The sequence below is a fragment of the Drosophila innubila genome, assembly GCF_004354385.1.
Source record: "Drosophila innubila isolate TH190305 chromosome 3R unlocalized genomic scaffold, UK_Dinn_1.0 2_E_3R, whole genome shotgun sequence".
Classification (NCBI taxonomy): domain Eukaryota; kingdom Metazoa; phylum Arthropoda; class Insecta; order Diptera; family Drosophilidae; genus Drosophila; species Drosophila innubila.
Genome location: NW_022995380.1, coordinates 25,866,510 through 25,894,025, shown reverse-complemented (window position 1 = coordinate 25,894,025; position 27,516 = coordinate 25,866,510). Strand labels below are relative to the sequence as shown.

General features: G+C 33.8%; 2 protein-coding genes across 17 annotated transcripts in view; both read right to left on the bottom strand.

Moving 5' to 3' along the window:
• Positions 1 to 1,936: 1,936 nt before the first annotated feature.
• On the bottom strand, positions 1,937 to 4,527 carry LOC117791683 (zinc transporter ZIP1). Of its 3 annotated transcripts, none has more exons than XM_034631497.1 (2): positions 2,806 to 4,520; positions 1,937 to 2,287 (listed from the first exon to the last, which is right to left on the bottom strand). In XM_034631497.1, exons 1-2 carry the CDS (start codon positions 4,028 to 4,030, stop codon positions 2,061 to 2,063), a joined length of 1,452 nt encoding a protein of 483 aa, XP_034487388.1. In that variant the 5' UTR covers positions 4,031 to 4,520; the 3' UTR covers positions 1,937 to 2,060. The 3 variants fall into 3 exon arrangements, with proteins under 3 accessions (XP_034487388.1, XP_034487391.1, XP_034487390.1); XM_034631500.1 differs by having other exon boundaries at positions 2,093 to 2,287; positions 2,802 to 4,527; XM_034631499.1 differs by having other exon boundaries at positions 2,093 to 2,296; positions 2,805 to 4,524.
• Positions 4,528 to 9,082: 4,555 nt separating this feature from the next.
• LOC117792411 (casein kinase I) overlaps positions 9,083 to 27,516 on the bottom strand; it is a 32,549-nt gene continuing 14,115 nt past the window's right edge. For 3 of the 14 annotated variants that reach the window (XM_034632543.1, XM_034632550.1, XM_034632551.1), the window contains 10 exons: positions 24,037 to 24,239; positions 19,783 to 19,893; positions 18,797 to 18,963; positions 15,620 to 15,734; positions 15,275 to 15,543; positions 14,830 to 15,000; positions 13,480 to 13,560; positions 12,025 to 12,123; positions 9,636 to 9,742; positions 9,083 to 9,467 (listed from right to left, as the gene is read on the bottom strand). In XM_034632543.1, the coding sequence (XP_034488434.1) occupies positions 9,398 to 9,467; positions 9,636 to 9,742; positions 12,025 to 12,123; positions 13,480 to 13,560; positions 14,830 to 15,000; positions 15,275 to 15,543; positions 15,620 to 15,734; positions 18,797 to 18,963; positions 19,783 to 19,893; positions 24,037 to 24,239 (1,393 nt within the window). In that variant the 3' untranslated portion in view covers positions 9,083 to 9,397. Of the gene's footprint in view, positions 9,468 to 9,635; positions 9,743 to 10,730; positions 10,948 to 12,024; positions 12,124 to 13,479; positions 13,561 to 14,012; positions 14,091 to 14,128; positions 14,656 to 14,829; positions 15,001 to 15,274; positions 15,544 to 15,619; positions 15,735 to 16,951; positions 17,104 to 18,796; positions 18,964 to 19,782; positions 19,894 to 24,036; positions 24,240 to 27,516 lie in introns of those variants that run through there. The other 11 variants (XM_034632556.1, XM_034632545.1, XM_034632544.1 and 8 more) reach the window with 11 other exon arrangements.

Genomic DNA, 27,516 nt, shown 5'->3' with positions numbered 1-27,516 from the left:
GAGAGAGTGTGTAAGCCGGAGAGGACTGAACGGAAGACTCTTTCACGAGACGAGCGGTGGCAGCATCTGTAGATCCAGATGTAAATAAATGTATGCGCTAATTAACTTGCCGAGATGTTTTCATGAGCTGTCAAATATTGTTACCCACTTGGCAATTCACACTTGACACTTGACGCGCTAATTTCCGTTGCCCCGTATGGTCCCAAGAGGGGGAGTTGGGGAGTAGCGCCTGCTCCCCATAACTTATCTCGATCAAAACAATGAGAGAGTGGGACAGCGAATGAGAGAAAGGGAAAGGCAGCGCGTGCATAGAGAGCTTGACAACCGCTCGGAGCGTTCATGTGGAGATATCGTGTTAAAATTTTGCGCAAGCAACAAAGTTATCAGCTTGAAATTAAGTATATTTATTGTTGGCGGTTGTATGCGACTGAGAAATACCTGTGTGTATGCCTACTGAGAAGCGTCTGGTGTTTATTGCCAAGAGTAAAGAGTACAGAGAGGCCTCCATCGAGGCCTTTGAACAGGTTGCTCGATCTTCGGCAATATTTTAAAATAGTGTCGAGCATTTATTGTTTGCTATTGCTGCTTTACGATCCGCACTTCAATCGAGATATCGTGCTGAAATTTCACAATTTTCAGCATTGCGAAGTCTCTGAGGCGGGGCCTTTAGAACAGAGGTTTTCGACGCCCCGGGCACGTACACAACCCACCAAACTAAACTAGGCAGCTGTTCAAAATCATAAAAGTCACTTGTATCGTTGAATAGAACGATGAACTCACACAAAGTCCAAACCAAAATTAATTCTAATAAGAAATGGCAGATTAATTAATTCATAAATAATTATTAATTTTGCAAAGTTACTCTAATAAAAGTTCATCTTCATCTTACGACATATGGATCAATGTTTTCATAAAATTTGTTTATCGGCACGATCGCTTAATAATTAAATTAGAGTGGAAACAATAATTCGTAATTAGCATTTAGTATAATACAAACGTAAACACAAATTGTTCATAAAGCGGATTCCTAAATAGGTAAATATTTATGACAATTTGCTGTTAATACTCAAAAACAAATGCACACTTTAATGATCTTATATAATATGAAAAGCCGCTGAGAAGAAAATTTCACTTAACATTTTATTTGCATATTCATTTCAATGACAAACAATCATATATCTTCTTTTTTTCTATCGAATATACTCATTAAATTAAATTTGAACATTCAGATACTTTAATGTGAACATTCAGCTACTCTAAGTCATAGAAAATATAAAGTAAATTGTCTTTCGGTATCTTATTAAAAGTTCTAACTTTTAATTTAATAAGCAGGAAAATCTATCTTTAGAAAGTCTAAGATTAAATACCATTGACTATCTACTGGTCGAATAACAAGAATGATGAACTTAATATAATCCACTCCTGTTCATTTTTTTAATTTTATTTAATTCATTCGAAGTAGATTAAGGCACAGAATTCTTATCAAGTACTTGTGTAGAAATGTGGACATTTTATTAACTTTAAAGTTGAGTAATGGATATATCCAGGTCGATCATTACATCTTGTTTTTAATTTATTTAACTTCTTAATAATATAATTTAATTAAAGAAACGCGCTTGTTTTCTTTAGTTGATTATTAACTTAAAAAATCCCCAAAGAAAGTTGCTTCACCCAAAAATATGTACTTAAATTAATATCTTTATTTTTGTTATAGCTTATATTTAGTAATAAAATATTTTATAAGTATTATAAATACTTTGAATAACAAAGAAATATCTTTGTTACTCTATAAGATTACTTAGCTATTACTTATGTGATAAGTATTGCTGTTTACTATAGTTCTACAATAGTTTGCCAAAATTAGACTATGATAAAGTAAAGTACTTGTATAATAAAAAAAAAGCATAGCCAAAAAAATTGTATTTTCTTTTCTTTAATGTTATTTCTTTCTTTGAAATTTAACTTTATTGCTACCTAGATAAATAGTTTTATGTATGTAATCTCTGCTTAGCAGTTAGTAATATTAATAGTATAGTATTTATAGTATATGAAAAATGCAATTATTTATGCTTTGGATGGGCCTCTAGAATATATTGGATTACTTGACGTAAGACCTGTAGTTTCTCCTGATCCTTTTGGGATGCCACCAGTTCCTCGGCTTCGCTGTGATGTGAATGATGATCTGAACTAGTTTCAATCTCCGAATGATGATGATCGTGATGGTCGTGATCGTGATCGTGATCATCTGCAGAGGAGCAGCTGCCGTGACTGTGTCCATGACCATCGCCTGTAAGCGAAAACCAATTACAAAATTTATTAAATTTATTACTAAAAGTGATGTGTAAAATATTTGCGAGGTAATTATAATTTATGAAGTCGGCAAATGACATCTACATGATGATGACGTTGGGGTCTACAGACGGTTCTTTTTTACTCAGTGGTTATCCCCAGTGGCTGAGATGATTTCACTATGGGGTTTTTTTCCCAACCTGTTTTTCAATGTACACTGTACAGTCTACACAAAACCACCGACATTTTTTCAAACCACAAGCTAACAAGGTCTATTACAAGGCCAACATGGCGAAAAATTAAAAAAAAAAATAAATGAAAAATGTTGTTGGCTGCTGATATGTAAAGAACCAGTTCCTAGCTCCCGCGAATCGATTCCGGTTAAAGAAAAGAAGATATGTCGCAGTCTCACACACACACACACACACACACACACACACACACACACACACACACACACACACACACACACACACACACACACACACATAAAATTGTACTTGTTTATCTACTTACCAAGCTGTTGCAATCCGAACATAACCAGAAAACCGACAAGGAGGGCAAGATAAGCCAGTAGGCCGGAACGATTCTTTGATAGTATCTCGAAGAAAACGACATAAATGAGCGTGCCGCATGCGAAACCTTGTAGTATGGCTGATATCAGACTGGGCCCGCCTCCACTATGGCCATGGCTTATCAGTATGCCCAGTCCAATGCCCAGGGGACTGACCACGGCAAATGTCAGCACGTATAGAACGGAGAGACTGAGCCGAGTACGGGCCACAATCAGCTCAACGCCAACACAGAAGGCGAGCACCAGCTTGTGGGCAGAGACGGCGCCAAACATGAACCACACCGAGCTGGCCGATCCCTCCAGGCCAATGGCCATGCCCTCAAAGAGCTCGTGCAGTGACAGGGCCAAAACGATAAAGAGTCCTCGCAGCGATGAGGTGAGCACATCACCTGAACCGTCCGTCATGGCCATGTGACTGTGACCATGACCATGACCATGATTATGACTGTGACTGTGACTGTGCTTTTGATGATGCACTGCACCATACTTTTGCTGCTCCAGATCGTTTTGCATCAGATCCTGCACAGACAGTGAGCCATTTGGCGGAGAAGTAAGCGGCGGAGTTGTCAGCTCAGCTGAATTGGCAGCTGGAGCTGTCGCTGACTTCATCAGATGACTATGGCGTATGCTGTGTCCACGCTCGAAGGCAGCGCTGGCATCGTCCTGATAAAACCGGTGCATATAGGCGTGCATGGCCTCCTCGATGAAGTACATGAGAAAGAAGCCACAGCACATTAAGAGCTCGGCAAGTGGAAAAGACAGTTGGCCAATGATCTTGCATTGCTGCAGCTGCTTCACCACCTCCTGCACCTCGGGCAGCAGATGGAGAAATGTGGTGGCCAGCAGGACACCGCCACCAAAGTACAAGAGGCACTTGACCACTGTGGCTGATCGGGCGTTGGTCTGATTCTCAGTCCAGTGATAGAAGCGGTTCAGCAGGAACGGAATGGAGCCACAGAGAGCGCTGGCACAGCAGAGAACCACCATGGCGGTTACCTTTGCCGTCAGCAGAGAGCCGGAGTCATCATTGTGATCGTGATCGTGATCGTGATCATGCTCGTGATCGTGATCATGATCGTGCTCATCGTGACGTGCCGCCAAGTGGCTAACGGGCTCATCAATTTGCAGGAAGCATTTTAAGAAATTATTCACTTGTGTTTGATTCATTGTTATGTTGAATTTATTTTCGTTTGTCTCGTCAGATCAAACAGATCAAAAGATCAACAGATCAGTTAACGCTTATTCCTTGTCTCCCTCTCTCTCGCTTTGTTTTTTTGGCCTATAATCGCCAAAATGTTATTGTTATTGAATCGACAGCAGCTGCATTTGGGATTTCAGTTGTATGCCTTGAATGTCAAAAATAATTTCGGATGCAGGCTTTACACTTTTCATCCGATCCGCACGTTTCAGTTACAGTTTTCTTCTTCAGAAGGTTTTCTTGAACCAAACCCACAAATAAAACGGGATTCGGCAAATGGTTATTTTCTTGTTGAATTTGATTTTGACTATGATTTTTCTTGTTTTGCCGCTGCGCAAGTGTTAAGTGCTCGAAGCGATCACACAGACTGATTGGCGTTGGCTAAAACCGAGTCTGTTTGCGGCTCTTAACTGCTTGCTATGCTGTCGCCGCTGACGTTGGCGTTGACGTCGAAGTTGTCGTTGTCGTTGGAAGTTAGTTTTTGAGTTTTCTATCATGCAGTTATTTGCTTTGCTCGCCCGCCTGCAACATTCCCGAGCTTGCTCTCCCGACGACGCGACGACAACGAAGACGACGACGACGACACGACGACGCTGTGTCGGCGAAACGTCGCGACGTGAGCAGCAAATTAACTAAACGCAAGCAACAGAAGTTCTCATTTTGCCAAGCTTATTGGCCTCTCTTTCGCTCTTCTGCTCTTCTACTCTCTGTGCGAACGTTCACCTGTTGTTGAGCAAACACTATTTCTTGTATTATACCAAGCATAAGCTAACACACACACACACTCACACGTATATGAAGTGGGCTGTACAATGCACAAAGGCCAATGGAATTAACATTAGCTTGGCAAATCTGCGACTGCATCCCTTCACTTTTCGCACCGCTAGAGTCAACGACAGCGAGAGAGAGAGAGTTAGAAAATGAGAGGAAGCGAGATAGACGTATCTGACCTTTAGTTTGCATTTATTAGGAGCAAACCGCTTTATTATGATTAAATGAGTATGAAAAGCAACAGCTTCAAATTTGTCAAGGCGAAAGCTTTAGCATGAAACCAAAAAGCTGTGGTTCTTGTCTTAGCTAAACCACTTTATGTATTTAGCTGCAAATCCGTATTGAAGAGAAAATCTTTAAATTGCTTTTAAATTAACTTACTTACGCTTTGGTAATTGATGAGCTTGTTTTCATAAATTGTTCAAGTGAAACTGTGAATCATCTACACGCTTTGTTTACATAAGCGATATTTACATTCTTGATTTTTACTGCTTTTAATTAACTTTTTACTGCCGCAGCTCTCTCTCTCTCTCTCTTTTTAAATGCTATACTGCTAATTATACTAGTAACTGCATATAAAATTTCCAGCTTAATACGAAAACCGCAGAATAAACTGCTTAGTCTGTAAAAATGAACACTAAGGTCTATGGATGTTTTGGGTTTTATCAGGGTTTTTCCCCGATTGCAATAAATGTTGGTTCAATTGTTAAATTTTGTGAGCACACTCATACTAATTGTTGTTGTTACTTAAATATTATTTTTGTTTTTGTTTTTCAATTACAAATATTTATAACTTATTTTTAGTTTTAAATGCTGAATCCTTAATTAATTTGTACTTTAATTGAACTTTTGTTGACAGCTCCTAGTTGACGTTGAATAAATAAATATCAATAAATAAATTAAAAAATTAAGTTGGGATAACATCTAAAATAGTTCGAGAATCGTAAACTAAACTTAAACAAGCTGAGTTTCACAAATATGTATTGCGCATTTTGATAGAACCTTTAAAAGTTGTTTACTTGATGGAAACAAAATAAGAACTATTTTATCTATCCCTATGTAGGGCAATTAATAACAAGTTCTACTTCTCGGAAATTGCAATCTGACGAAACCTAAGCAAATAACAAATAATAAAATATAAATAGACTAATGACACTAAATGTGTTTTTGACTAGACAATGTTGACTAAGAACTTTACGATATCGTCAGTTGCTCTCAATGCATTTTCCATATGTCATTTATTATCACGTGAATTTATTGCTAGTTGAATTGCATTATATAATCATTCCGGACTTAAATGTAATGTACATACTTGGATTCTGAAGACTGGGTCAATACATTTAAAGTTAACCCTAGAAAACTAAAGCTCATGTATCGAGCATCTTCAATTAAAAGATACCCTGTATTCACCCCTAATTGTCTATTCTTTAGTAAACCAAAAATTTATGCTTTTTATTATGGTATACTTAAAAAAGGAGGTAATTAATTGTAAACACACAAATACGCACACATTTTTAAATAATTTTCTTTTATTTTGTTTTCATTTTTAGCTTGTTTTCTGTTTTGTTTCTCTGTATGTTTCTCGGGGTTTTTCTTTCTTTTGCTTATATCTTTTATGTTTTGTTACTTATAATTAATAATAAATCATTTTTATACAATATTTATCTTTTACATACTTGTTTTTCAGTTGTCAACTGAAATGGCGCTTAAACATTTCAGCTGTAAATGACTTAAATATTTCAATTGTTTCTGTTTTTTGTTTTTGTCGCTCGCGTATGCAATAAATTTCAATTTGTTTAAAACTGCTTGCCAGAGTTAACAATGTTAACTGCTTTACCTGCAAATTAGCGAAAGGCTATGCGTGCACTGCTTGCCAAACGGTTATTCCGCTTCCGCTCTCCTATGCTCCTCCTCAGCTCCTCCATCGGTTCTGTTAAATATGTCAAGTTCTGAATGCCTTTTCAATTTGATAAATTTCTTTAATGCATGCTTTTTTTCTTTCATTTTCATTCTCATTTTCTTTTGTTTGTGTTTGTTTATCAACATTAAAGTACATTATATTGTATGTATAATCTGTTATACTTGACTTTTTATAGAAATATCGCTTTCTTATTATTGTTGTTTAGCATAGTTTTGTTTTTCTGTGATTTACGTTTAAGACTTCATATATAATACAAATGATTTTCATTTAACTATACAAGAAATTTGGTAAATTTCATATGTAATTTATTTTATAATATTATATTATTATATGTTATCGTGTAATGTTCGAAAATTGATTTTTGTTTTCCCATGCTTGAAGAAAATCGCAAAAACACATTTAAGGTTGTTTCGTTTCGTTTCATTTTGTTGTTGTTGTAAAGTTAACACTATTTTCCACATTCATACATTATTAATATTTTTGTTTTCTTGTTCTTGTTGTAGTATGTATATTTTAATAAGTATAAAAAATTTGTTTAAAATATATATATATATCATAGAGTTGCTGTTGTTTTTACGCTTTCTGTTTATGGGAAGGAAAACAAATTCGTTCAGATGGGTTGAAAGTTATTTCGAATATTTTGTATTATTTAAATATTATATTATTTAAAAGTGTTGTAGTTGTGTTCATGTTTGTATGTATGTGGGGTACGGGAGGCGCAGCTGCAGGCAGCTTTCAGTGTAGTAAGTATGTAAGTTTAGTATCACGTAATATCAAAATAAATAGCTCAGTACTTTGTTTTCGGTTTTCGGTTTGTTTTTTTTTTTTTTTGTTTAAACTTCCTTCATTTATCCATTAACTATAAAGTGTTTGATATTGAGTAGCATATATCTTTCATTTTTTGTTTCTTTGATTTTGATTAGCTATTGCTACTGGGAAACATAGTGCCGCCTAGAAGGAGTGTGCTACATTTTTGGTTAAGGCTTTATGTGTGGAATTCCAGCTGCACTGCTTGCGATTTTCACTAAATTTCGAAAATGTTTGTAAATAAAATTGACCTAAAAACACACACACTAATCAAATAAATGCACTAATCTTGTACAAAATGAATTTAACTACTAAAACATTAATCGCATTTCATCTTCGTCCTTCGGCTTTTGTTATAAAAAATTATGTACAATAGCATCTACGCACATAGATATGTTTGCTATGTACATACACACATACAATATATATATGTAAAAAGTGCATCCAAAAGCAGAGCTAAACAAAAGCTGCCTACGCTAAAAGAGAGGGAGTGTGAATGTAGGGAATCGCATGGGATACTGACAAGGACATGGGTAAGTTGAATGTGCCTAAGGGTGGAATGAAGAAATTCTGTTTGTTTTTTAATTGGCTTTATCGATGGCCAAATGTTTGAGTTAAAAATTTTAGCTTTTTTTTAAAAATCTAGTTGCTTTATTTTTGAAATAATTGCAATGCAGAAATAATAAATTATTTAATATGTAGTAAATTTATCTAAATCGCCGAATTTTATTAATGAAATTTTTGTGAAAATGTCAAACAAAAACAATAATGTCAATGATACTATGTTTTGTTTTTTTCTAAAATAGAAGAAATGACTTCTTTCACTCCACCCTAATGTGCATATGTGTATTATATGCTTATGTGTACGTTTGCATGCATTTATAATATACATTGTATATAGAGGCATACGAATACACAAACATACATAAATATATTTAAATAACTAGCTTCATATGTTCAATAGTTGTTCGAATGAATTGAATATTTGTTATACGCGTATATTAATGTACAATTTGTTGTTGTCTATAAATATTAATGCATGTAATGCTTTGTAGTTTTCATTAAATGATGCTGCACTAGTATTTAAATAAGTTTATATCTGTATATATGTATATAAATATGCTTTAAGTGGTTTTTCTCTGGTGAGTGTCAGTGTGTCAGTGTGTTAGTGTGTGTATGTATGTCCGTGTCCTTCTGTTTAAAGTTCTCATCAGTTAAGAGCAATTGGTTTTCTTTATCGAGTTTCAAAGCTGCCTGGCTTTGTTTTATGCATTATGAAATTATTATGACAATTTGGTATTTGTTATGTTTCAATAATTTTGTATGTATATTATTTGCATTTTGTTTTGTTTGTTTCTTCTTTTTGTTTTTATTAATAATATAATTAATAATTATAATAATTTATATAATTAACATAAACGCAAAATTGGTAAATAATAAAAATAATAATAAAATTGTGTTTTTGTTTTTTGTATTTTTTTGTTGCAATTTTCTGTTTGTTTTTTTTTTACTGTTTTTTTGATTTTATGGTGTTTAATGCTTAGGTTCTGTTTTTTTTTTTTTGTTTGTTTGTTTGTTTTGTTTTGTATTTATTTTTGCTTTTGCTTTCTATCTTCTGTATTTATATAAATTACAACGGAAGTGTCGGTGTATTTGTAGTTGGTGTTGGCGTCAACATCGACGCGGATGGAGGATAACGCAACGTGTGCTGCGACGTTGCTTGTTGTATGTAATCCTGACTCGGATTATTCAATACGCTATCCCGTGAGTTTGAATGTGAAGTGGCGCGCAGCAATGTGACTGCCTCGCGTTCTGGACTACATTGTACACCGTCTAGTCATTTTTGGCGCGTTGATTTCTTCTTCTTTCGTTTAAAGAAACAACAACATCTGGAATATAAGGAACCACTAGAAACAGTTACAAGAAAGAACCGAAGAAGAGAGATGCGCATTAAAACGACAAAGCGAAAACACCAAATCACGATTTGATTTCATTGATTGATCAAGTGATTGATTGATTGATTGATTGATTGATTGATTGATCGATTGATCAATAGATCATCATCATCTACATACTTTGTTTCATCGACAAGCTCTACTTCGGGCTGCTGTGTGATGGGTGTGTTCGAGTGTCCGGCCGTAGGATCGTCCGCATTCAGTTCGCCATTTGTCGAACTCACAACCTGTAACAATAACACAGAAAAAAAGGCAAACGAATTGCGCAAATTTATTTGCATTAGTTTTGATTTCTATTTTCGCAATTACACTAAACATAGAGTATACATATTGTCTGCATTCTTATTTAGTATTTTGTGTTTATACATATTGGACGTATTACACACTTTCTTTTATCTTATTTTATGGTTTTTTTTTTTTTCAAATAGCGCTAGTCAAAAAGTTTCAACAATTTAAGTTTTTTACTGCCAGAGAAAAAAATTACAAAAACAATGGCCCATCTAAATTTCGATGAGATTTTGCTACTGGTGTGCTGCTACCAAATGATAAATTCATGTGAACTGTGACTGACACTACATGTGAACTAATTTTGAAGACGTTCAGATTTTCAAATCTCGCACATGATCACTTCAAGATGTCTGCAAACGAGCCTTCTTTCTATATTCCACTCCAAAGAAACGGTTAAATAATGACTTATGTTTTTAAATGGATGTTAGGGAATTATGAATAAAAGTTTGGAGTGCAAAGCCCTCGATTTTGAATTAATAAAAGCTTGTTTACCGAAATTGGTATCTCTATCTATCTTTCTTTAGGCGGACCAAATTGTATCTTCTATCTTGTAAATACATTTGCCCTGATTAAATTTTTTTAACGATCTAATAATGAATAATTTTGTATTAGTTGATTAATACTTTAAGATACAACACATTTATTTCTATTGAAAGACTGTGTTTTATTGATATATCCTATTACTACAGAGATTGCCTTTCTATATTCAGCTCGTTTGCAGCAGCACAATAAATTACAATTGTGTGTACTTGATTGATACAAAAGAGACACATACACAAATTACACACACATATGTATATATACTAGACACAATCACATATAGAAAACGTTTTAAACTGCAAGACAGATCACAGGAAATTTATGAAATACCTCGCGCTTTTTGCTGACCCTAAATATGTGAGTATGTAAATAAAACTTGAAAGCTTATTGTTTTGGATAGGCAATTTAATTGGACTTGATGATGTAGTAGTAGTAGTAGTACTAGGTAGTAGGTAGTAGATAGAATATAGTAGATAGTAGACGGTAGATAGTGGTAGTAGAATTGGGATGGCTTGGCTTATTTCTTAGCTTCGTCCTCGCAGTCGCTTGTCTCATAAGCATCAAATGGGCTATCATCGTCCGAGCTTGAATCTTCGGGCAATCTCTGTAATAAGTTTGGCTTCACAATAGCTGTCTCTGCATTATTTATGGGCATGCCAATGAATTGCAATTGTACGATTTATGAACAGATAATGATCTTCCAATTATCTTTGCCGAATTCTTGCTAACTTTGCTGTGTGTGTGTGTGTGTTTTGATTTGTGTGGTGTGTTGTGGTGTGTGTTTTCATTTGTACATGCTGTGATAATTGCAGTTGCATGCATAAAGATCGGTGTTGGTTAACGCCATGCAGTGCTGCAAAATTATATCAAGATGATTGCATCTATTTCTATAGATTGGATTGTCATTCGCATGCATTCGTTCTATAATTATTATTATTTTTTTTTTTTTGAATAGTACTAGAATCAAAGCTACAATTTATAATCGGAACTGGATTTATTCAAAAAAGAAAGTCCGAGAAAAAAGAACTAGTGGAAACGGAGCAACGAGAGAACAAACAAACCGAACGATAGTACACTTGGGATATATATTGAATTCAGTACCTTGTTGAGCTAATGTAGAGTAAATCAAGTGAAAACATTAGAATTGAAAAGGCCAAAAATATAACAGTCTGCGAGTAATTCAATGAATAGATATTCTTTGTTGTAATCATCATCATTATCATATAATATTTAAGTAGGTTTATAAATAATCTATAGATATAATATGTGTATGTGTAAAATTATGTTGATATACATTTATGTATTCATGAATGTGTGTATTATGTAATGATATACACATTGAAGGATTATGTCAGGCATTTAACGAGCAGGGAACGAAGAGAGAACAGGAAAAACATTTATACTATATAGATATATATATGTTTATTTATATGTATGCTATATATATGTTGATCCTAGACTTGAAAACCCAACATTAACATGTAGATGCGTATTTTTTCAGGTCTCCTCGAGTTTGAACATGGTTATATTTACAGAAAACTGAACAGAACACAGAAAACGAATAGATCTTAAAGATGGTTGTACAAATTGGACTTCTTATTATTGTTGTTGTTTGTTTGATTTTTTGCCTTGACCTTAGCCTTGGCTTCAGCTTCGGCATTGTCATCGACTCTGAACTTACCTGCACTGAACCATGCCGATCGGCGGGTGTCAAATTGCCAAGGGTCGCACCCGGTTTGGGCACGTCCGGCCACGCAGCAACACCTCCTTTGGCATTTGTCTGTGGATGGTTCGGAGTTCGAATTGGTTCGTTTCGTTTCAGATCGGATCAGTTGGAGTTTTCGGTTTCGGTATCGATTTCGATTTCGGAGTGTCGGGTTGTATAATGGGTTTAAAGCGAGCGATCAATGCATAAATTTGTCAATTATTAATTTGTCAATTCATCGGTTTGATTATTAATTTTCAAGAGACAGACTAGACTCTAAAATTTGGTGTCTAACAACAAAAGTATACAACTAAAGCAGTTCAAGACGAATGTGCGACCAATAGGAACTAAAGTTATTACATCAATATAACCAAGGTTAAATATAACATTTAAAGCCAAAATTAAAGTCTATCGTTTTCAATTGTGTTGAGGTGTGTGTGTGTGTGTATGTATTGAGTGTTTTATGTGGTTTGTGCAGCAGCATCAACAAAATATTTAAGTATACCAGTAGTTAGAGCCGTTCACCAAAAATATCTAAGCCCGAGAAAGCAGCAATTCTGAAAATTTGTTAGTGTCTTCAAATCGAAAATAAGCTAAATACATATGTATAAATTATCTTGTCTTGGTCAGATTTAACTAGCTCTCGAACGTTACAAACCACTCTAGATAAATATTATATGTAGGATGTTGTTGAGAAGCTGATTAGGGGAGTCTAGAAATTACTTTTATATAATTGAATCCTAGTTACTCAAATTCTATTAGAGCCAAACGACTAATCTTAAAAGCATCATCTAATTAATAATTACATACAGATGTTTAGTGTATATAATTCTATCAATTCTATAAGTACAAGCACGATATACATATGTATTTCCTCTCTAGCTCACTGAAATTACAAATATTTATGCTTGCTTTCAATTAATATTGGTGCTCTTATAATACAGCATTTTTCGATGTTTAGTAACCAAGAATACAAATCAGCAAAGTCTAACCTGAAGTATTATAAATTCATTATTCTCATTATCAATATCATCAAAATCAAAATATGAGACGTCCTAAATCAAATTACGTTCAAAAGATCAGAGAAAAGTAGACAAACCATTTGTATTTTTTTAAGTGATAGAGAAATTCAAAAGCGGATTTTAAAATCAATAAATCAATTGTAGTTCTTGAAAGTTGTAAGTGTAAAAGAGGAAATTGCAATATTTTTAAAATAAAAATCGAAGAAAAAGAATAAAAAGTATGCATGTTAAACAGAATTATAAAGCTTAGTAAACACACAATAAAAAAAGAAAAACTGTTTGCCTCATAACCGGGAATATTAAATTAAATTAGATTTAGTTTTGAAACAAGACAAAAGAATGAAGGAAATTAACAATAGAAGGAGAAGTATCTCACAATATTTGTCAGAGATAAATTACAATACTTTACCTTTGCCGTAACATTATGACGATCTTTATTTGGTGAAATGATGACTTCATGGCCAGTTTGCAGAGATCCGACGGGCGTCGACTGTGAGCGTGGTTGGTGGTTTGTCAATGATATATATATGGATGCAGTCGATTGAGTTGATCGATTTTTAAGTTGTATTTAATGCACAGTTGAAGATATATATTCGAATTTTAGACACACAAATACACGCATAGACACATGAAACGGTGTTTTGATTGATTTATAAGTTTAATAATTGTTTCATTTTGTTTTTTTGTTCGTTGTAGTTGTAGACAGGAAATTTCAAAGAGAGAGAGAGAGAGAAAGAAGAGAGTGCTGTTAGAATGGCTTCGATTACAGTTAGTTTTCTTTGGTCTTAACGCTAGTGCTTAACAACTATTAATTGGAGCTTGCGACAAGCATTTACCAACACTGAACAAGCAAACTATCGGCACTTTTGGCAATATATATGTAAGTATGTCAATACTTCAGCAGAGTACATGTAGTGTAGTGCAGTGTATTGATTGTGGTACCTTATCGGATTTATTCTTGGCCAAATACGAAGGCGGCGCATTTTTAATGACCTTCATTTGATCCAGCTGGTCCTTGGTCTAACACACACATACGAGTACAACAATACACAAAAGTAAAACATCTTAATCGGATTTATAGGCGAAAATTGCAAGCAAACAATTAAAATAACAAAATATATAGTGTTTTTTTTTTTTGATTTCATTTCTTTTCATTTTTTTTTTTTTTTTGGGGTGTTACTTTGTTCTGTGCTATGTTGAGTGGTTTCTCTATAATTTAATTTTGTAATTGGCGCGTTATAAAAATATATATATAAACGGAAATAAATAACATTGCGCTGCAACAAGAATCGATATTGAATTGAACAATCTGGGGCCAATCATCGTCTCATCATCACCATCATCATCATTATCATCATCATCACCATAATTATCACCTGCTGCAATGCTGTTAATGGGCATCTTTGGTTTGCATGCTTCCAAAATAATTGAATTGATAACTTCATCAACTGTTAACTTTACCGGGGGGCGGGGGGAATCTTGAACATGCTTTCACCCATTTTGGAAAGTGCATTTTTAAAGTTACATGAGGTGGCGCATTACTCAAGTGTTAGTTAATGGGTAATTCTTTATATTCTTAAGTTTCCTAAAAAATTAAATATGAATTTAGAATTCGGCTTAGATGCATGTATGTACATGAGAATGCGTTTATCCCCTTTTTGTTGGTGTAGTAGTAGTTGTAGTAGTTGTTATTATTATTATTTTAATTGATGTCTGAGCGAATATATTGAATTGAAGAGACTTCAAAATTGTGACCTACCATTGTCTTCCCTGTCCAATCGAATTCGCCCTCGTCGGTGTAGCCCTTACGTTCGAATAAGTCTTGAAACAGTCTTCGCAGAAAATCATAGTCGGGTGTTTCGAAAAAATCTAACCGCCGTACATAACGCAAATATGTTGCAAACTCTTCGGGGTGGCTGTCACAAAGTACCTGCAATATTTCATATAATCAGTTTAAGTTTAGATATTACTCAATTTTATAAAAATGTTTTCGATTGTAATTCCATCTAAGGTCATAGATCTACAATTAAATATGATACTTTTCTGTATCTCTCCTTTAATCTTCTATTATTTTATACATTTCTTGTATTTAATTATATTAATATTAAATCTTTATAGACTTTGACCATTGTCCTATGACTAGATGGATTTACAATCAAAAGTTTATATATAGAATTTTACAGTCGCCTTTTGTAGAATCTAACCTCAATGGGTGTTGCACGTTTTGTATCACCGATTTTTTGATATCTCTCTTTGAGTGTATCAGCCTTAAGGCCTTGCCACGGCAGTGAACCTCTTAAGAAGTACATAAACATATGACCCAGGGCCTCCAGATCGTCACGCCTTGACTGCTCGCGTCCCATATGCGTATTGATTGACATATAACGAGCTGTTCCGGTCAAGGATTTATGCTCCCGATATGGTATATGTCTATTTGTATCTAAATCAATGTATTCTTTGGCCAAACCGAAATCTGTAATGAGTAACAGAAATGTTTAATGATTAATTAAGTTGCAAATTAATTGATATTCAAGCTTTTAATCACTTACCAATAATGTGTATAATTTTTTCACGTTTTGTTGATGTTCTGCCAATGAGAAAATTCTCTGGTTTCACATCCCTATATATTAAGTGCCGACTATGAACATATTCGATCCGGTGGAGCTGTGATTTGCATTATAATTGTGTCGGCAAAGTGTTGAAAATAGATGAAAAGATATTCGATTAGTTTTTGTCGTTATGCAATACGCATACACACGCACACAAGTCTACCAAGGAGCAAAAAGATTAAAGAATATTAGAATTACATTTGATATTACATTACTTTTTTGTGCTCATTGGCAGATTGTTGAGTTGTGTTTAGTAAATTTTTTTTTAAATATAAATTAAATTTCTTTGTAGTGTCTCAACTAGCTTAAATTGTGATTGTTGTTGGTTTGATGGCAGCGATTTTATTTTATTTTTATTTTTTTGTAATTTGAATTGATTCGATTTTGATTGAAATTATAAATTAACGTGAACACACTTTAACTGCAAACTAAAATATTTACCAAGTCAGCTACGTAATAAATGTACATGCAATTTATGTGTATTTTTTTATAATAATTATGTATAATAATAATTATTATTATTTACGATTTGTACAATGAACGTTGGCTGTTAATAACTAAATTAAAAATATTATGTATTAATCGGCTAGTTAAGAAAGCGGCAATAAAATGTGTATGACATAAGAACGCTTAATATGAGAATGCTAAACTAAATATTAATAAGAAAAAAAAACTTAAAATTATGAGTTAAGCCTTAACCAGGTATTATTAATTTCATGAGTGATTTATAGTAGGGAAAAACAAAAGGATACGCAAATAAAATGATTTTTTATAAAACTTAAGCGACATCCTCCTTGTTGTTGTTAGTTAGCAAAATTATAAGAAAAACAATAAAACTTGAAAATATGATATTAATAAACTAATAAATTTATAAAATTACCCAAGCAGCCCTACACTCACTCATACACTCGCAATAGCACACACACACACACTTACATACTCACGCAAAATAATATACAATATTAATCGTGGATTGGAGGGGATTTTGTGTGTGAAATATTGCGCTGAGGGGGTCAGTGTTGGTTAATTGCCTTAACTGCTACCAGTGTTGTGTACGTGAGCAAAAATGTGAAATGTACTGAGAGAAATGCGCGTGCTCGAATAATAAAAACTTTGCTTATTTTTGCTATTGTTGTAATTGCTAATTGCAGTTGCATCTGATCATGTTTTTTTTTGTTTTTTTTTTTTTTTTTTTTTGTTTATATTTGTTTTTGTGGTGGTTGTTGCTGTTGTTGTTGTGGTTTGGTGGTGGTTTTTTTTGGTTGTACTTACTAATTGTATAGCTATCAGTAGTACGCTCTTCAAAGTGAAACGTCTGCCGCAAATATCGAACAAATCTTCAAGTGATGGACCAAGCAATTCCATAACTAGAGCATTGTACTTGCCGCATGGGCCGAAGTAATATACTTCTGGTACACCCTCTGCTACAGTTCAACAAATTGCGGAAATTTGCAAAAATGTTTGTGTGTGTGTGTTTAAAGTAACAAGCAATTTTATTTTTAAATTATTTTTGTTGTGATTTCGGGGTTTTTCATTTGTTTTAGTGTTGAGCAGCGCACAAAAGTAACGTAGATTATTGGAATACGTTGTTGATTCGTATGTGGTTGTTGTTGTTGTTGTTTTATGCAAAGGAAAGAGAGAAAGAAGAGAAGAGAAGATAAAGAGTGAGGTAAGAGAGACAAAAAAAACATTTTAGATATTATTTTTGTAATATTGCAGCTTAATATTCTTTTTTAAAAGGGGAGTATACTGGGCACAACAAGATATAGACGAAGAAAGAGGGAGAGAGCGAACAAACTATAGCCAGATTTTATATGGCTCTTTTAGGTTAGTTTAGCGCGTCTTACGTATATTACCACCTTTTTCTTTGTGTGCATTCTGCGTCATCATTTCAGAGAGTCAACAGCGAAACTGTGCTAAAAACAACAAGAACAACAAAAATAGAGATTCTCGAAGCATATAACGAGGAAGCCTGTATAACGACCCTGCAATCTTTCCTGATATCGACAAAAAAAAATGGCTGCAATCTATTATTATTTGAGCAAAAACTAAACCATTTAGTTGTGGTATGTTAATATGTATAACAGTGCCTGTATAACACTTAAAAGCTAGTAGTAATTGCGTTGGTTGCACTCCTAAAGGCAAATCTTAATCATAACTTAGGTGTAGAGTTGTGTGTATAACAGTTATGTGTTGGCCCTGTTGTGAGAGCCCAGTGTTGTTGCTATAGTTTTACCACTTTAGCAAAATATCTCTTTGGAGCTGTGTTAGTAGTTGGTTAAAATAAGTATCATCATATAGAGCACATACAAAAAGTTGTCCATTAATACGAAAAAAAAAAATTAAGAGTAAACAAATAGAGGAAAATTCGTTAAATTAGGCAACTAACGAAACTTTTATTAAAATGTTTTTGCAATATTTTCTTTTTTTTTTGTTTTTCGTATAAGAATAGAAAAAGAAATTTGCTCTTTATTATTTACATAAGAACATTGTAAGTAGTATAATTTTTGCCTATTTACGACGCTTAGTATACATGCTTTAAATTTATTTATTTTGTGGTTAAATTGTGGTTTCAATTTCAATTTGGTTTCAAATGAGCTACAACCCAAAGAACAAAAACAAGATCTTAATTATTATAAACTACGACAGAGGTATGTATAAAAGGAATGTATTTTCAATTCATTTGGAATACTTTTTTCACTACATAAACTAAAATGTTGGCACTAACGTTCATTGTGTTGTGTGTTGTTCTAAAGTTTTTTATATGATAGTTTTTTTTTATTTATAATAACAAAAATTGCTTGCTAACTTGAAAGGCGTAGCCGTTGAGACACTTTGCTTTAAAATGTAATTTACAATTGAAATAATAATGTGTGGAACTGTTTAAGCGAAGTGGTATACGGAATTCACATGAAACTGTTATACAACTTTAATAGACTATAATACACGTTTAAAATCAGTATCACGATCGTGTTACATGATGTACTTTAAAAACTGTTATACCCAGTGAAAAATGTGCTACTGTGTGTATGAAACTCGCGCCATGTGAAGTCCGCGACAATTCGCTCAAACAAACAAACAAACGATAAAATGTGGGCCATTTTTGCATAAACTTACAAGTTGTTTCGCTATCATCAATACAGTCTTAAGTGAAAATTTACGGGAGCAAATATTGAAGAGATCTTCTAATGATAATCCCAATAACTCTAAAACCATGGCATTATAACGGCCACCACAAGTGCCCAGGTGATAAATGCGTGGTATGCCTTCTGGGGCGTTATCGGCTGTGGGATCATCGGATTGGTTTTTTATTTTTACAGGGTATGTGCCATGCCATCATAATGTGTTATGCAATAAATCAGTCGATTGTTTTGGTGGATTGGTTGATTGATTTGGTTGTCGCACGATGATTAATATTTGATTCGGGATTTTCAGTTTCAGTTTCGGTATCGGTATCATTTTCAATTTCACAGCAGATGGTGTTTTGATGGTTGGTATGAAGGAACAGAGCAATATACATACATATATATATTGTTTTTATATAAAAGAACAACGAAAAATAAAACGGGCGAAAGTAAAACGTAAGATTATAATAAACAGGTTGAGTTGAGAAATCAGCATATAGTAAGTAGGTGGGTATAACATCAGAGCAATATAACAGTAGCCCAGCTACTATAGTAGCTGTCTACGATAATTGTATAATTATATTTTTTTCTTTTGTTTTCTTTATGTATGTTTTTTGTTTTCTTTTTTTTTTTTATCAATTTAAATCACGCACCGACCTCCAAAATATGCTTGAGAAAATCTATTCATGTCTTCTTATGTGTATTCTTATCGCACTCACAATACAAAGTGTTATATAGAGTTGAGTTTACAAGTTTGTTGATCAAACTAACGAAGGTGGTAACGGTGCAAAACATAGTTTAATTGGAGTAGTAAGGTTGGTTAGTAATTTTTCAATAGGTCGACAATCGGGCATGGTTAAAATAAAATGTATTTTTCCGTTTTTTTTTTTTTTTTTATAATTTGTTAGTAGTTTTACTTTTGTTAGTGTAAGGGATAGTTTTCAATATAAAGGTTATTTTAGAAACATTTTAACATACCATGTGATCCTAATAGCTTATAAAACCTATACTCTAAGTGTAGTTGCGGAGCCTTTGACTTCATAGGCTCCATTTTTATTGCTACATGTTCATTGTTGTAAAGATTTTTGCCTGCAAATAAGAAAAAGAGATAAACATATATATAGTTAGCATATTTGTTGATAAAACGTTAAAAAATTCTTTATAAAAGTAGTGCAACCCAACCCATGCCTAAACTCAGAGACTGCCACAAATACATACACATAATGCACAACATGCTTACGGGCGAATCTGGAAGAAGTGTCCAGAACTAACCAACTAACTAACCAGCATGCAATTTACCATTCCTACCTGCAACATTTTCAGCGCCACGCCCACCAACTTGAGCGCCTCCAAAACAACACAAGCGACGACCTGACCGTTAAGAAAACAATTTTTAAAATTCGAGTGTTCTGCATCCTAAATATATATATTCCTATGGTTAATGAATATTAATTAATTAATACATATTCATTTCGAATATTGAATCTAAAATTAATTAATAAACATTTCCTCTTGTTTATTACATCAAACAACTAACCCTGCATATTAAGAACAAATTTACAAATGCAATCAAGAATCTAAAATATAAAATACTCTTACATTTAAATTATAATTATTATGACATATTACAATTATAGAGTTGAAATGGTTCATTACAGAATATAGATTTAGTTTAGTTTTAGGATATATTAAGGATTTGTTCAGAAAAACAAGCAATGGATTCAGATCCCTGATTATATAGAACCAAACTATTATCATTTGAAATTCTAATTAGCTGTGCAAAGTTTATAAATCAAATACCACAAATTTAGTTTAAAGCTTGCCAAAGTCTCTCAGGTGCAAAATTATGTCATGACTGGCAACGTTAAAAAGTTGGTTGGTTATCTACTTAACGAGACCACAACAGTTGAACAGTGGAAGTTGATAGAGTTGTCAGGCGAGTACTCACACTCACACTCATTCGCATATTCATACCCATATGCGAAAGGGCGCATGACTTTGATTGCAACAAAGCAAATTTGTATGTGGGGCAATTACACGCCTTGCCACGCCCTCCCGCTTGCCTTGCTGCTCGATTGTTTGTTTATTTGTATTTATTTAATAACACGACCCGCGCTCTGCCACGAATTATATTACCATAAATATGAAAACACAAAACGTAAACAAAAACTCATCTTCATTTTCAAATGTCTCCGACTTTTCTCTAATACGCTGCTAGCAATCAAAGTAACTAAGTGGCCAATACAAGCACAGCTAAAATAATAATTAAATCAAATTAAAAAAATGTTGCAAATGTATTATAGATTCACGGAAAATTCTATTCCGTATAAGTGAAATTTTTAAAAACAATATTGATCTATTTTTGAATATAAGCAATGTGTTCCATTGAAATATTGAATATTGCCTCTTTCTCCGAATATTAGAAACGCCTCTTCGAACGCATCACACATTCTGTGGAAAACGTTAAATTATAAATCGAAACACTTATTAATGTAACTGACGACGCCAGTGACTGTCAGACTGTGTTCCTCCCATTTACGTTTTATAGCCGTGTCGTAACTCAAGCGTAACCAAAACTGTCATGACCTAACGCAATACGAGTATTGATATATGTATATATACATGTACATGTGCATGTATATAAGACCTGCCTTCGTCATGTCTGAATAAGTATATAACACATACAGGTATATTGCAGCGTCTACAATATACATACGAAACGACTTCCAAATCAAAAATATTGATCAACAACAATGAAAACAGTATGTATTCTATATACTTAAATGGCAAATACCCACGCAAGCCGGTTATAAATTAAATCCAAGAAAAATAAAATTTCATTGGATTTTCACTTTTGTCTTTCTTTCCAAGATGTTGCAATTATTTATAAAAGAAAAGCTAAAATGATAATAAAGTTATGTCATTTCCGAATCACAGTAATACAAATAAACAATTTTTTATCAGAATTTGCAGCTTGTTTACGCCTACGCACAGTTTTTCAATTATGTACTCATGTATGGATATATATTATAAAAACCACGAGTAATACCGGTTGTATGTGAATATTATGTATGAAGTATATGCATTTATTGTGATTATCAATTTCTAAAAATAATATCAAAACAAAGCAAGTAATTTCGCTAAAATAGAATTCTATAGCGCATTATTAACAGTGCACTGTTAACTCGGACAACAATGCAACTCAAACTGTGAGGCAATGCTTTTCAAACTGTCAATTGTAATAGAAATGTGATTCTTTCTTTGTTTATGGTACCTATTTTAAAGTATATTGGAATACCATCAGAATTTGAATAAACACAGGTGAGTTGTAAGAGGTGTTATACAAATAAATGTTAGAGATTCTCTCGAACTTAAGCTTCATAACTAAATGTTTAAGAAAGTCCTGCATACTCGTATGTGTTAATTAAACACACAGCTTTTGTTTCTGACATGTATGTATGCTTTTTTTTATGTATTTGTGTACCTTGAAGACAAATAACTGCGTGACTCATTCACATAAATAAAGGAGAGAAAAAAAGGCAAGCGACAAAAAAAAACACCAAGAAAAGTTAAAAACGACATTCTGTAAAAGAGAGTACTTGACTGTGTGATACCCTGTGTCCAGATACTAGTTTTTATTCCAAAATGTTAAAAAAGGGTTTCTCTCCAGTGACTTTTTACGAGTAAATTTTAATAAACGGATATTGAGAATTAGGAGGCAGTTAAAGCGCGTCTTAAGCCACAAAGTACAGTTGATAAAATTGTATGGAACAGAGAATAAGAGAAGAGTCTGACAGCTGCAATTAGTTGTCATTCATCGTCAACAGTTTTAGCAGCACTGAACGTTTGTTTGGCTACCTGTTGCCAATGTGATAAGTACAACAATAATAACAACAGCAACCGCTGCAACAGATGTACATACAGTATGCAAATGCATAAAAGTGGCAAGCCACACGAAAAAAGAGAAGAAGAAGAAGCAGAAGCAACAAGAAAAACACAATTTTATAAAAGCGCATTTAGCAAACAAAGCAAAAGTGACGACGACATCGACGACGACGACGAAGGCGACGGCGTCAAAACAGATGGCAGAATGGAATGGCATTTTATTTTATATTGTGAAAAAGTTCTCGTTGTGGTTTCTCTGACTGCCATTGTCGTTGTTGTTTTCGCTGTTTGCTGTTGTTGTTGCTGTTGTTGTTGCTGTTGTTGTTGTTGCTGTCCTGGCTTTTGTTGGCAGCCACAAAAAAGGAATGCACATGCAAAGGAAGTAACAAACGAAAATGTCTACACAAATAATACTTGATGCCAACGTTGCGTCTCAAGCATGCCAAAAAGCTTAAGCAGCAACAGCGTGACAGAGACAGAGATGGAGATTAAGAGAAAGAGAGAGAAAGATATAGGACTTGAGAGTTGGTATGAGGGAGAGGAGAACGCTCTTTCTAATCATAAACATAATTTACAACCTATTTACGGTTACAAAACGTTGGAGCTTCCCAGTTTATTGCACTGTCTAATAACGCGATTTGTGATTTCGAATTGAAAAGCTCTTAGAGTCCGTTAGTTTGGCCCAGTAATTGACTGTATAAGAGAGTTTTACAGCTTTGTAGTGCTTGCCACTTTCTACTATAGAATTTTTGTACACGTTATTCATTTTTAACACATTATTTTTAAGTACCATTTCTGCGTATTAATACTTATTTTAAGACTTTTAATTTGTTAATAAAAAGTCATGGCAAATTGGGCAACGATTTTGACATATAAAGTTGCTAGGTTCGACTAAGTTTAAACTTTCATAACTTGGTCAAAACTGAACCGATTTTCAAGAGGAAATTTGTTTTGATCATGGTTTTTTCTCTAAAATCAGTAATTTTTTTCTTGAGTATCTTGGTTTCGATTTTAGTGCAGTTGTTTCGGAGACGAAATCGATATATGTTCCAGCTTCATTCATTGCTTTTATTATTATCATTTTAATATTTGGAGCACACTGCATTCTCGTTAGTAAAAGTAAGATAGAAATAATTATCTATGTCAAAGTATGTTATCTGCATCAATAAGTATTTTTTCCAGCACAAAACTAGACTCCCATAAATGAAATAAAAAATACTCTATTGATACTACTTACTACTACTACCACTATTCTCAATCGATTGCTGCCCAAAAAATTCTCATGTGTGAATCGAAAAAATAATTATTAAGCATAAGCAAAAACGAATGTAAATTTATAAGACTTACCTAAACGCAATTCGCCAAAGTTACCACAGCCAATTTTTTTGCCAACACGAAAATTTGGTCCGACCATAAGGACACCAGTGGTGGTGCTTACAGATTGGCGGGTGGAATACATGTTATTGCTTGCGCTTTTACCACCGACGATGGTATTGTTAGCCACATTACCAGCGGATGGACCGGCAGTTGTCGTCTGTGGACCACCGCCACTGCAAATAGAAAGTAAATAGATCATTGATTAATACATTTCAATTAGTGTCAATGTGCATGTATGAGTATCTGAGTATATACATGTATGTGTGTGAGAAATGCGATTGATGATGGATGATGGGATAATTGGATAATCGAATGATGCAACAACCTGAGATAGGTCTTAAATTTCTCAATCAACTTGGGCGCCATTATTTAAACGAATTTCACAAAATCTAATGAAAACAAATAAAAAACACAAGAACAAAATTCAACAAGATTCAACAAAACAACTAATTGACTAGAAATTTGAACAAAACGATTAATAAAACACAGCCGCGAATCTCCGTGTTTACAAGATATTCTCTCTCTCTCTCTCTCTGTCTCTCTGTCTCTCTCTCAGCAGCTGATTTGTTGTTTTTCTTGTGTTTCATTTATAAGTACGTACTCGTTTTTTATAAGCTTACGATACATTCAATTTTGAGAGACTACAAAAGCAAAGCAATGTAGTATTTTTGAATCTAAACTGATATTCCTTAAAACAATTGAGGTTGATCAGGTAAAAACATCATGGCTTACATTATATATGGGTTGTAGAATTAATCAATATTTATTAGACAACTCTTAGAAAATCTACATCCATGATTAAAAATTTAAATTAAATGAATTACCCATTCAGCAAGATCTTTTTTAATTTTAGTCAATATTTTCTTAACAAATACTTCCTCCCAATGTGAGAGTATACGTATAACTTGGCCTAAAAACTTGAAGCTACTGCCAAAAGGACAATGACACAATGTGTATAACGATATTATTTTTAAATAGCCACAACAAAGAGACACAACTACAGACACAACAGCCAATCATAGAAGCTGTCCAGCTGTCTTTTGACCAGCTCCGGCATCGTTGCCTATGGAGTCAAGTCGCCCGGGCGTGACGCTGACTGACGCTACCGGTTGTGGCTGACTCACTCGAAACACAGAAATACGAGTTCCAGTACGAGTACGACTATATTTGATTAAGACAATAGGTTTTTATTATTTGTCTGTCTGCTTTGAATCTACAATATGTGTTTTAATTTGGGCGTGGCGTTAAAAAGTCTTCTTTTCTGTTGCAAATCTAGTTCAATGTCAGGTCAATCATTCGAATTATTGCAACAATTGCCTCCACCCGATCATCCTCCTTCTTTCCTGGCTTCACAGTCACGCCTGAATGCAAGGCAATAGGAAATTCAAGGAGAATGCAATGTGCTTGACTAAGGTCTCAGTCTCAGTCGCTGCCTCAGTCTCAGTTATCTTCAATAAGTGGCGTACTTTGTTTCGCATTACCCTGACCTTTTCTCAAGGTGTCAGGAATAGCATGATGTCTACAATGCAACATTTCACGGTGATTCACATTTGTTTGCTTAAGAGTTTTCCCCCTTCAGTAGGTTGATATAAATGAGAATTCATGAATAATTCAAATTTCTATACAATTGTAATACAAAACCATCTTAAATCGAAAAAGTTTTCTATATAAATCGAACAAATATTAAAAATTATGATAAAGATAACAAATAAAAGTGATTTTTTTAAGAGTTCCTCAACAATTAGTCATAAATTCATACATTATCAATCTGTTCACGAGTTTTCATACAAAAACACTCACACACCCACACCCATACACACACACGCACACCCAAACAGTAACAAACACCGATAATTGTACCGTTAAGTGTTGCTGTAAAGGAAAAAGAGTATAAACCGAGCGATAACAATTAAAGCCAAGGCAATAACAACAACAAGCTTTCTGCAAAGTAACAGCCAAATTGCTAATACTCTGTGAGTGAGTATTGGAAGGGGGAGAGAGAGAGGGAGAGAGAGAGAGAGAGAGGTAAAGAAGGGAGGGCAACGCAACAAATCGAAAGAAACGAGTTCTTTACTCCTCGTTCGTAGCAGTTGTTGGAGTTGGCTGACTGCCTGTTTTTATGGCTTAATATCCTGCGGCCAAAACTGGTTCAATCCCATCCATCGATCGATCGTCTCGGCCAACAACTCCACTCTGTTGATTTTCAGTTGTTGAGTTCAGTTTCTTTAAGCTCGTTTGCTTTACTTTGTTTTTAAGTTTTCTGCCTGGCAAACGAGTTATTCCTCTCTCTCTCTCTCTCTTTCTCTTACTCTGTTTCTCTTCTTTTCTTAATTCTTGTCTTTGTTTTAAACTGAATGTCGTTCTTTTTTATGAATTAAATGTGAAAAAAGGCTCCAAGCTGGAAGCTCTGGACAAACACACAGCTGGCCGGAACATCATTGACCGGTTTTTAGGTTGCTCCAAATTGCGAAACGAAAGACGCAACAAATTGAGAATAAGCCCTCCCACATCTTTAGGCATACATATAACTGTGCTTTGTTAACAACAATTCGTCTCTGTCCTCAGAATATTAAAAAAATAATTAATTCTACTCTTTGCTTGAGAGTTCTTACATAAAGAATTACTTGTGAGAGTTCCCTAGAGCATGAAAAGATCAATTACAAAAACATTTGTATTATAAAAAAAAAAAAAAATTGGAAATTTTAAGAAAACGAGCTTTGAGAATCTTCTGATCGAATATTTAATGAGCACATATTTATTATTATTATTATGATTAGAAGAATTATTAATTTTCTTCATATTGATATTTTTTTCAATATTCTTTTTAATTTAAAAACTAGTTCACCAACTTATTATGTGAGTAAATTATATTACAGCTAAAGTTTTCAGTTAGGCTAAATGTAAAGAGTAGAAGGAGAACGAGAACTAGATTGAAAATCAATAATTAAAAATAAGCTATTGGCTAAAAATAAAACGTTTCAATGCAAAAGGTGGTTTTACACATACACACGGACACACTCTCATATACACCTACAAACACACATTAGAAGTGCGCTCTCCCATGAATAAATCAAGCACAAATTGAACACAGTTTTGAACTAGAGAAAAAGAGCAAGAGAGAGAGAGAGAGAGTTACGCTAAAATGGGTGGGGCCTTATTTTGTTTTGAATAATCGTCATAGGCGGAAAATCCCAATTAGAATTTGTCAGACATTTGTCATTGCATGGCAACACAACAATTAAATAATCAACAATATTTTTCAAATTATTGATTTGATTGACACTGTGACAGTGCTTGTCAAACTGTAAGAGCTCAGTGAACTAGTGATAATTGTATTTAAGCACAATCAACCGAAATGTGACTAATTATTTTTCAATTTAATTAAGCACAGAAATTAAAAAAAAAAAAAAAAAACAATAACATGACACTTAACAGAGCTCAGAAACCTTA

Coding starts and splice junctions, on each gene's coding strand:
- LOC117791683 (XM_034631497.1), bottom strand. CDS start 4,030: ATGAATCAAACACAAGTGAATAATTTCTTAAAATGCTTCCTGCAAATT. Junction 2,288..2,805: donor GTTCGGATTGCAACAGCTTG/GTAAGTAGATAA, acceptor TTTCGCTTACAG/GCGATGGTCATGGACACAGT.